The 11,730-nt window shown below is 44.6% G+C and overlaps 1 protein-coding gene across 1 annotated transcript; it reads left to right on the top strand.

Moving 5' to 3' along the window:
• Window positions 1-5,501: 5,501 nt before the first annotated feature.
• Window positions 5,502-11,716, top strand: LOC131687894 (uncharacterized). Its single transcript, XM_058971985.1, has 3 exons — window positions 5,502-5,814; window positions 5,874-8,932; window positions 9,011-11,716. Exons 2-3 carry the CDS (start codon window positions 5,972-5,974, stop codon window positions 11,714-11,716), a joined length of 5,667 nt encoding a protein of 1,888 aa, XP_058827968.1. The 5' UTR covers window positions 5,502-5,814; window positions 5,874-5,971.
• The last annotated feature ends 14 nt before the right edge of the window (window positions 11,717-11,730 follow it).

Raw genomic sequence — 11,730 nt, 5'->3', positions numbered from 1 at the left:
TAACCGAAGGACCCTAATGGTGGTGATGATGATGAAGTGAAAAATTCCGTTGAGCCACGTAGCTAAGGTGGGTGTGATAATTCTTGGATGACACCAAGAGCGAAGAAATAAATTTTCTGGAATCGTTTTTCGGTGGAAGATACGGCGGATCGTCGCTTAATTGAAGCCATTGGTCAAAATAAACGTGGCTAAGTTTTCAACTAAGACCGCTTAAGCTGGTTGCAACGATTCGTGGTTCTATCTCGCGCTGGCAGTCGGCTGATAAAGTGCGAGTGATTTCCATTTAGTGTCGTGCTGAAAAGAGAGGGGAGGTATGAGAATGAGACGGCAGGGCTAAAATTTTAGCGACCGAATTCTATCTTAATTCGCTGTCCGACAGAGATGGTTTGTTGATACAGGCCTAATGAGGACATCGTTTCAAATGGAATGTGTTTTCAATGGCACCGGATGTCTACATGCGTAGGTTGCACTATCTTCTTACCTTTCTTTCGTTTTTCGAGAAACATTTATCTGCTGAAAAGTTTGAAGCCGAACACAATTTAAATGATTTCGAGTAAGAAAATTTTGCTTTTGTAGGCAACAGAAAATGTAAAGCAAATTTGGCTGTTTGGGTAATGAGGGTCGATAGTAAGTAGCCATTTTGCATGAAATATATGATAATGATTTTACTAAGGATATTGGCCCACTCACTAGTCCAAAGATAAATTTTAAAGGAAAGATCTCTGCATGAAAATAAAATGATTTTTACTGCTTATATGAATATCTAAATATACTTCAAATTGACAGCTCTTATTTTCGAAAATATAGAGCGGATCACGTGAGAGCACCAAACAAGTATGCGATCGCACGGACGAACGTGGTCGTGGAGCATATCACCCACTCGTTCATTTTTGTCAGATCATATGTAAAAATATTGGAGAGATACGGCGTTTGACCATTGTGGAAAGCCTGTCTCATATGGCAGTATATCAGATTTAAATTCTGGCAGCTTACCTAAAGTGTGTACTCGGTTAAATTAATTGATATCATTTGAAAATTAGGAAATTAAAATCCCATATCTATTATTCCTTCACATTTTCGAACATTTCTCTATGTGCAGAAGAGAAATTTCAGTGAAATAGGCTTTTATTATGTTCGTGTCATTCTTGCTAGCTTGGAAAAATTAAGTCATCTGTAATAGCCTGACTAGAATGGATTACTGCTATCATCCTAAAGATATCTCGACAAACATATGATTACGGCTTAAAAGCCAACTGTCAAAATTCTCTTTGAAAGCAAATTCCGGAAAAACCGTTACTGGCTAAACATAGTTCATAGCAATTAATGAAATAGAAAACTTTTCTCTTTTGTTTACTACCAATATCTGTGGTTGGTGAGTAACGATTTGTCCGGAATTTCTTTTCAAAGAGAATTTTGACAGTTGGCTTTTAAGCCGTAATCATATGTTTGTCGAGATATGTGCAATCACACTATCCCAGTCAAAAAGGGCAAGTTGCTGGCTAACGGGGGTTATTTGCCAACTCAGTTGCAATTTGCTGGCAATTGGGGGGTTATTTCAAATGCAACATTTGGGCGATTTGCCGCAGTCATTTTCTTGCGGCCCTACCCGCCCTTAAATCGCTCAGGGAACGCGCCATTTAACCGCCCTTTATTGCCTAATATGAAAATTACAAATAATACTTATTTTCGTATTCATTATCTACTCACATAAACTTATCAGTATACTAGGTAATCACCACCAAACTATAGGAAGAATGAATGGTGAAGTTAGTATTTCACTTCAAAACTTACCACAATCTGACTTTCATTAAGACTTTAGGTCAGAGATCTTGTTCCACTATACTTACACGATTTCACAATTTCACACATTCGTTGGCTTAATTAAGTGCACTAGACAAACAAAATATAAGCAAGAATACGCCAATTGTTTAAAAAAACATTTTTAAGCTTAAGCCAAACATGAACCGCCATATTTGCAAAACGCAAAAAAACAACCAAGTGCATTTCAGCCGCCAGAAATTTTTTCTAAGAGTTGAAATTGCCTTTAAATCACATTCGCAAATTGCATTTGTTCCTAGGGGCAATTAGCACAGGCGAGTTGAGTCAAACGTCAAACTGTTCAAATCGGTCGACCATGTCCGTCCGCATTTTTTTTGACCGGGGTGTACTTTACTGGAATTGATCTTTAACCAATCGCTTTCACAAGCGACTCGTTGACAGATCCTTATTAGTAAATAAGGACCATGAGTCATATTGCTTTATCAACAAGTCAGGGTTCCCCAGGGAAGCAATCTCGGATCATTACTTTTTTTTTTGTACTTCAATGTCGTTTGCTTTATCTTACCGCTGGTATTCAAACTAATCTGACGATCTCAAACAATTTCTCATCATACGTTCCATAGATTGCATCGCAACTACAACGACACTTAGATGTTTTCTATTATTGGGTACACGTAAATTCTCATGGGCTCAGACACCATACAGCCCCTTCAAAACATCATAAATATGGTCCGCGCCAAGTTCCACAACCATCAAAACACCATAAAATGGTCTCAATAACCCATAAATACACAAAAATGGTTTTTCTATAGGATCTATCAGACCATGAAACAAAAACACCATGCAGTTGGGTGCAGAGGTTCCATTTGACGCAGTTTTTGTCCGGGCATGGATGCTTCCGGAAGTTCCTGCATAGGTTTGGACACGCTTCGTCGCCCCTTAGCCAGGACTATGTGACCGTGCAAGAGACACCGCAAACTTAGTTTCATTTGAAAGGTGTAACGCTCCCATAAGCTGCTAATGAATTTTTAGTTGATGCGACTTCCGGTTCCGGAGTTACGGGTTGAAGAGTGCGGTCACACAGCAAATTCCCATATGAACTGGTACCACCATGATGTTAAAATGATATAAAACATATTAAAATTGATGTAACATTACTCTAGTTTGCGGGTCTGGATCATTAATGATCAATTAAAGCAGCTTTGACCACATTGGCCACCTATGACGGTTCATGACGCCCCCAGGGAACCCGCCAAGTTCCTAAGCTAATATAACACCCATTCCCCAACGAATTCTCTACTGATTTTTACAAACTTGATTTCAAATGAAAGATACAGTAATACCGTTCACTGCTGCTGAATATCATTCGGTTCTGACTCTTGCTTCCGGAGTTACAGGGGTGTTAGTAAGGATACACTGGAATTTCCCATATAAATCGGTACAATCGTGATACCTCTGAGGCTAAAAACTATTGAAATGGTCACCAAATTACTTCTAATCGCAGATCTAGATCACTGATTGCCCATCAAACATTCTTTGAATATATTATCTACTATCGACGATTCCGGAAGTCCGGAATTCCGGGCATATTTCACAATTAAAGTCACATCGGTTCTTCGGTGATGACTGAACCGATTTTCTCAAACCAAGTCTCAAGTGGGAGGCAAAATATGCAGTTAAGTATTGCGTCGCCGCCCCTCCCCCCGCCTTGCCCTTACACATCACTCCTTCATTACTCCCCTCCCCTTGGACCACCGCATTTCCTTCATCCACCCCGTATACCGAAATAAGATGAAGGATTTCTGACGCATCCTCCACTCCCACTCTACTAACCCCCCATTCGCTCCACTTTCAAACCCATTCCACCAACATTTCAAAATATAATCACATGAAGATAACATTGAACTCATGCTGATTAAGCTAATTAAATATTATTCTTTTGCCTTTTTCATATAGAAAATTTATGCAATTGCTCCAAAAACCGGCTCTCTAACCGACGCCCGGAGGGCCGAGTCTCATATAATATTCGACTCAGTTCGCCGAGATCGCAAAATATCTGTGTGTATGGGTGTATGTATGTATGTCTGTATGTATGTATGTATGTATGTGTGTATGTGCGGATTTGTTAACAAAATGTCCACATCGGTTTCTCGGAGATGGCTGAACCGATTTTTACAAACTAAGATTCAAATGAAAGGTATAATATTCCCATAGGTTACTATTGAATTTCATTTTAAACTAACATTACGGATTACGAGTTGAAGAGTATGGTTACAAAACAAAATTTGTTGATTTGTCCACATCGGTTTCTCGGAATTTTCTGAACCGATTTGGACAAACTTGATTTTAAATGAAAGGTCCATCAGCTGCTGTTGAATTTTGTGTGGATCCGAGTTTTGGTTCCTGAATTCCAGGGTGATATGTACGATCACGCAGCAAATCCCGATTCTAACGATTTCTGCGATGAATGTAAAAAGGTGAATTTTTTTCCAAAATGTAAACACAACTGTTGAATTTGTAGATCTAGGTCACCATCTGTCATTCAAAGTCTCTTTGGCCACACTGGCCACCATCGACGGATCCGGAAGCATCCAAATTCAGAATAACGGTTATATTGGTTTCTCGAAAATGGCAGACCGATTTGATCAACTTAGTCTCAAATGAAAGGTGTTGCGTCCCCGGAAACTGATATTAAATTCCATTTCCATCCGACTTCCAGCTCCGGAGTTACGGGTTGTGGAGTGCGATCACATAGAAAACTCCGATTAAAACCGATACCGCAATGAATGCAAAAAGGTGCTCTTATATATACTTACCAAGTGTAATAAGAATGAAAGACATTTCCATAATGTTATATTGTACGAACCAGCTCTTAAATCATAGTTTGGAGAAATGAGAAAGGCACAATTGCACCTCTAGGTGGATTAAAACAGGTTTTTTTGGAGACGGACCACTGCGACCAATATTTAGATCTATTGTGGTTATGGCACGTATATTCTGATTGCTGAATCCTACCTCGCGTACTACTTAACTGGTCCACCGCCGGGGAGCTTCCTCCGTCGAAGAGCTATCGGTCGGAGTATGGTGAGTTTTCCGTTGGGGACTATCCAAGCAGATCGTGACAAGGTCGGGAGCTGAATGACTCACGGAAACATGAGCTAAATGGCTCAAGGAATCAGCACCTAAACGGTTCATGGGGACGAGAGCAAAACAGCGACGTAATAGATTGAGACAAGAAGCAAGAGAAGAGTCGAGAGTTAAATCAAAGCTCAAAGGTCGAACACAGTGAGACTCTGAGCAGAGGAAAGAGGTGTGACGAGAGCACAACCAACCCCCCACGAAGTAATACCTTGACGTAGTTCAGTGGTGAAGAAGGGCCTAAAGCTTGTTTTTAGTGGTTAGGCACGAACGTGAGTCGTGAGTTACACACAGTGCCAATACAATACTGGCCAGGCTTTTTAAGCTTTTTCAACCTACTATAAAAAAGAAACCATGCTGTCGGTTCTATTTCTCATTCAATCATAGAAAAAACTCAAATCTTTGGGAGTTAAACGATCTAAAGAAATCACTCGGAAGAGTGGGTCGTCAAACGGTGGGATAACAAAATTCTCACAAGTTTCCTGTTGCGACACCACTGGGGATGCTCTAAAGCAACATAAAATCAGTGCATAGAAGTTTGACAGTTAGCGTGTATGGATAGAAAACAAAAAAGATTAGTTACGGTAGAAAGGAAAAGTATAGCTTTTGGATAGTGATAGTTGGAAATATTTAAAGGAGATAATAAAATTAAACTGTGTGTGATTGCGACAGGGAGAACGAAACAGTTCAAGTTGTGAGAATACAAACCTGTAAGTACAGTGAGAAAAGCAGTGTGAGAAAATCGATTAACATACACCTTTGCCTCCCCTTAGCACGGCGACCTGAAATTGCGATTCGGCAGTTAAGGTATCTCACCCTAACTTGACCTAAAATACAACAATATAGCGGTAGATACGACAATCAGGAAGCGTGGAAAATAGGGAGAAACTACTTCTTGTAAGTGTAATTTTGCATAAGTGATCCAAAATACCGCTTATAATAAATGTTATTTACAGTTTGAGCGTTACCGTAAAACCAATCGGTTGCTACAAAAAATTTAGTTCCGTATCCGAACATTCTCAAAAAGAAGTAACACAGGTAGTGTTTACTAGGGATGTCGGACTTACCCCACGATACGCCTTCCGATTTCGAATCTGCATCACAAATGGATTTGACCTCAACTCCATGCGGAATCTGCGGTCCGTCGACTTGTGACGAACAAATGATTGATTGCGACGGTTGTTTAAAATGGTTCCACACTCGTTGCCTGGGAGTAAAGGAGGATTCAATTCCGGATAAGTGGTACTGCCAAAGCAAAGCCTGCCGGAAACAGGCCCAGGAGTACCAACAGAAGCGGAAGGATGCCAAAAGGCGCGAATCTGATAAATCCAGTGTAGGTACGCTGGCAGGTACTTCCAGCGTGGAACAAAGACTGAAAGCGTTGGAGGAAAAGCAGAAGCGACAGACTGAGGAGATGGAGGCGGAGATGATGCTGCAGCAAAAGGAGAGAATGATGCAGCGCGCATTCGAAAGGAAGAAAATGGAGATGGAGATGAGAAGGCGTGAAGAAGACGAAGAAGAAGAAAAGGCGTGGCAGGTGGAGATGCTGCAGAGAAAGAAGGCGCAGATCGAGCGAATGAAGGCGAATCGTCAGGCATTTGAAAATAAAATGGCCGAGCTGGACGATGAGCTGAAAGCATTGGCGGTCATGAAAGGTGCGTCGAAAACAGATGACTACAGCTCGCAAGCGCATTGTTCCTCTAGAGTCGGCAAGATGTGCGAAGACGAGAGCGATTCCGACAACTATTCCGACCACCAGAGTCAATACTCCCGACGACTGTCAGACAAGAAAGAGAACAATACTCCACCAACTTCACCAAGAATGAAGGAGAAGGTCGTCGAGGAGAGCCAATATGGACTGAGGCAGGCGCAAACTAGACCTACAAAGGCCCAGATGGCCGCGAGGAAGGGATTGACAACAAAACTTCCCAAGTTCTCCGGTAAGCCCAAACAGTGGCCGTTGTTCTATGCGTCGTATAAAGTGTCCAACGAAACCTGCGGGTACATGAACCACGAAAACTTGGTGCGACTTCAGGAGTGTCTGGAAGGAAGAGCCTTGGAGCTAGTATCCGGTCAGTTGTTGCTTCCTGAATCGGTCCCAAGAGTTATTGAAAAACTGCATCGACACTATGGTCGTCCGGAACAACTTCTCCAGGAGTTTTTGAATCAAATCGACGAATTAGAACCACCAAAACCTGACAATCTGCGGAGTTTTATTCCATTCGGAAACACTGTGGAACAACTCTGCGAACATCTCGAGGCCGCAGGACTACGACAACACCTTGTCAACCCGCTGCTAATAAAATCTCTGGTTGCAAAGATACCAGACCGCGACAAGCGTGATTGGATTCACTATCAACGAATCCACGCTTCAGGAGAGCCAACATTGCGAACACTGACAGATTTCCTGATGGATATCGTCGATGATGCGTGCGATGTAGATGTCGACATGCAACCGGCGCTCCAGCGTAAAGGAGGGGCACAACCGGGAAACAAAAGAGTAAAGGAGAAAGGCGCGTTATACAGCCACAGCGAAACTGGTACCTCGATTGCAGGTTCAAGCGACCCGGGAAAACTGAAGCCATGCAAAATGTGCGAAAGGACGGATCATCGCTTGAGGTATTGTGAGGACTTCAGGAAAATCGATTATGCCGACCGACTGAAGCTAGCAACCCGTGAAAAGCTCTGCATCGTATGCCTAAACGAGCACAGCGGACAGTGCAAGTTCAAAATCCGCTGTAACGTAGGTGAATGTAGGGAGCGCCATAACCCGCTAATGCATCCGGTCGGAAATGTGGTCAGTATGAGCGCGCATATCCGATCGCATTCGAAAATCTTGTTTCGGATGGTTCCGGTCCAGCTACAGTGGGGTATTCAATCGGTAACGGTGCTAGCGTTTCTAGACGAAGGCGCCTCTGTCACGTTATTAGAGAAAAGAGTAGCTGACCGGCTAGGCATCGTTGGTGTAAAGGAACGGCTGACGATTAGATGGACGGCTGACGTGACACGCGAAGAGAAGGAATCGAGACGAATGAATATTTGGGTATCGGGTGTCGGAGTAAGCGCAGGTAACAAGCTTCTGTTACACAATGTTCGCACGGTAGGAAAGCTGACATTGCCGTACCAAAAATTGGACTCCCAGGAACTTATCGCACAGTTCAAACATATGCAGGGTTTGACAATCGAGTCTTACGATGGACAGCCGGAGTTGCTCATTGGGTTGAACAACATCCATTCATTTGCTCCGCTGGAAGCTAAAATGGGCACACCTGTAGATCCCATCGCAGTAAAATGCAACCTCGGATGGACGGTTTACGGGCCAAAAAACCCTATTACAGCTTCAGTGGGTAATTACCTCGGTTATCACAAGGAGATTACCAACGAAGATCTGCATGAATTACTCAGAAGCCACTACGCGCTAGAAGAGTCGGTTGTAATAGTACCACGGGAAACGGAGGAAGACCGACGGGCACGGAAAATACTCGAGCACACTACAAAACGAGTCTGCGAGCGTTTCGAAACCGGACTTTTATGGAAGACCGATGATCCACACTTCCCAAACAGTTATCCCATGGCATTGCGACGATTGAAGCAGCTAGAGAAACGATTGGAAAAGAATCCGACATTATGCGCGAACGTTAACATGCAGATAGACGAGTACCAGCGAAAAGGTTATGCACACCTAGCTACTGCCGACGAGTTGGCCCAGACTGCACCTGAAAAGGTCTGGTACCTCCCGCTCAACGTCGTCCGAAACCCGAAAAAACCTGATAAGATACGGCTCGTATGGGACGCTGCAGCAACCGTACAAGGAGTCTCACTCAATTCACAACTGCTTAAAGGGCCAGACTTACTTGTTCCGTTGGTGAAGGTCATCATCGGTTTTCGTGAACGACGAATAGCATTCGGCGGGGATCTAAAAGAGATGTTCCATCAGCTGAAAATCCGTGCCGAGGATAAACAAGCACAGCGTTTCATCTTCAGAAAGTCTTCAGACGATCCCCCAAGTGTCTATGTAATGGACGTAGCAACATTTGGCGCGACTAGCTCTCCGTGCTCGGCTTAATTCGTTAAAAATCGAAATGCCGAGGAGCTAGCCGTCCAGTATCCAGAAGCGGCTGCGGCTATCATAAACCGACATTACGTAGATGACTACTTCGACAGTACCGACACGGTTAAAGCTGCAGCAAAGCTGGCAACAGAGATCCGCTTGGTGCACTCGAAGGGCGGTTTCGAGATTCGTAACTGGGTATCCAACTCACCGGAATTTCTTAAGTGCCTGGGAGAGGAGAAACCCGTCGCACCGGTACACTTCAACCGCGATAAGGAAACATTCCAAGAGCGGGTTCTAGGAGTTATATGGAATCCGGAAACGGATGAGTTTTCCTTCTCTACACGACATCGCGAGGAGTTGTTGGAATACCTGTACGAAGGCAAACGACCAACAAAACGACTGGTCGCAAGCTGTGTGATGGGATTCTTTGATCCACTCGGGTTGCTGTCTCCGTTCACTATCCACGGCAAAATTATTATTCAGCATCTGTGGCGTTCGAAATGCGACTGGGATCAAGAAATCGATTCCGATTGCTGGGACCTGTGGAAGCGCTGGACCGATCTCCTGTCTGATGTGGAAGCAATACGGATACCACGTTGTTACATCGGCGAGGCCAAAACCGACGAAATTGAGTCGTTGGAGGTACACATCTTTACCGATGCCAGCGACCTTGCGTACGGTTGCGCGGCGTATTTGCGTGTGGTCGCTCGAGGTGTAGTGCGATGCAGTCTTATTATGTCTAGAGCAAAGGTAGCACCTCTGAAACGCCAGTCAATTCCTCGTTTGGAGCTGATGGGTGCGGTTTTGGGGGCTCGGCTATCACAAACAATCTTGAGCACACACACCCATAAGATCGCTCGTACTGTTTTCTGGACAGATTCTCGTACCGTGTGCAGTTGGCTTCGTTCAGACCAACACAAATATAAACAGTTTGTTGCATTCCGAGTAGGAGAAATTTGGGAGCTTACGAATGTGAAAGACTGGCGATGGATCCCGACAAAACTCAACATTGCGGATGTGCTAACTAAGTGGGGACAAGGCCCACCACTGCAAAGCGATGGAGAGTGGTTTACCGGAATAGCGTTTTTGTATCTTCCGCAATACCAGTGGCCGTCGGAAGAGGCCACGTTTGACGAAACAGAAGAGGAAGTAAGAGGTGCTATCTTGTTCCACGGATTGATCGACGCCGAGGTGCTTTCCCGCTGGACGAGACTGCTGAGGGTGACAGCGAGTGTTATTCGTTTTGTTGCTAATTGTCGACGCAAGCAAAAAGGTGAGCCAATAATGACATCACAAGCTACGGCAAAGCAACAAAAGATGATCGATAGAATTGTAATGAAGTGTGCGACGGTACAGGGACCACTTACAAAAGAAGAATTCCAGCAAGCTGAAGTAGTTCTATGGCGGCAGGTCCAGTGGGACAGTTTCCCGGATGAAATGAGTGCGCTCTCCAACAATTTAAAACGTCAACCGGGTGAGCCATTAGAAGCCGTGAAAAAGGGAAGCTGTATCTACAAGAGCTCTCCAATCTTGGATGAAGAAGGTGTGCTGCGGATGGATGGCAGAATGACGAATGCGAATGAGTGTTCTTTCGACAAAAGGCATCCAATAATTCTGTCGCGTTCACACGAAATCACGCAGAAATTGATTCAGCATCACCACGAGGAGTTTGGACACGCGAATTCGGAGACCGTCTTCAATGAAATGCGACAGCGGTTCCAGATCCCTAAGCTGCGGCCAGCTAGCAAAAGTGTGGTGAAGAGATGCGTTTGGTGCAAAGTAAACAAGTGCCGTCCACGAGCTCCTAGGATGGCCCCACTGCCCGTAGAACGAGTAAGTTCTAGCATGCGGCCATTTAGTTCTGTGAGCATCGACTACCTTGGTCCGCTCGAGGTGATGATTGGTCGACGGAAGGAAAAGCGTTGGGTGGCTATATTTACTTGTTTGGCAGTACGCGCGGTGCATTTGGAGGTGGTTCACAGTCTAACCACCGAATCATGTCGAATGGCTATCAGTCGTTTCCGCAGCAGGTTTGGCAAGCCGAATCACATTTTCTCAGATAATGCAACCTGTTTTCGAGGTACAAACAACGAGGTAGTGAAAATGGAGAAGATAAATGGGGAGTGCGCCGAACGTCTGGCTAGTCCTGTAACATCTTGGCACTTCAATCCTCCGGGAACACCCCATATGGGGGGAATCTGGGAAAGAATGGTGCGGTCTGTGAAAGACGCAATGCGGGCGCTCGATGACGGGCGGAAGCTGACGGATGAAATCTTATCGACAACATTGGCTAAAGTGGCGGACATGATAAACACACGTCCGTTGACCTATTTGCCACAAGACTCGGAAGAAACAGAAGCACTGACCCCAAATCACTTCTTACGGGGAACGGTGACCGGTGCGGATACGTGCCTAGAAGATGGACCGTCCAATTCGGCAGAAGCACTGCGGAATCTTTACAAACGCTCACAATACCTTGCTGAAAAAATGTGGGAAAGATGGCGTAAAGAATACTTGCCAACAATAAACCCACGTTCGAAATGGCACGACGAGCAGAAACCGCTGAAAATGGGAGACTTGGTGTTCGTGGTCGACGGAAAGAATAGGAAAGGCTGGAAACGAGGCATCGTCGAGGCAGTTATTCAAGGCATAGACGGACGAGTGCGACAGGTAGATGTGAGGACTGCTGATGGCAGTGTTCAGAGACGTGGCGTGGTGAATCTAGCGGTGTTAGAGATTGAGTAAATCCGGGAGTACCG

The sequence above is a fragment of the Topomyia yanbarensis genome, chromosome 3 (assembly GCF_030247195.1).
Source record: "Topomyia yanbarensis strain Yona2022 chromosome 3, ASM3024719v1, whole genome shotgun sequence".
NCBI classification, from domain to species: domain Eukaryota; kingdom Metazoa; phylum Arthropoda; class Insecta; order Diptera; family Culicidae; genus Topomyia; species Topomyia yanbarensis.
The sequence above is the reverse complement of the archived record's forward strand: the minus strand, read 5'-3'. Positions and strand labels throughout refer to the sequence as shown.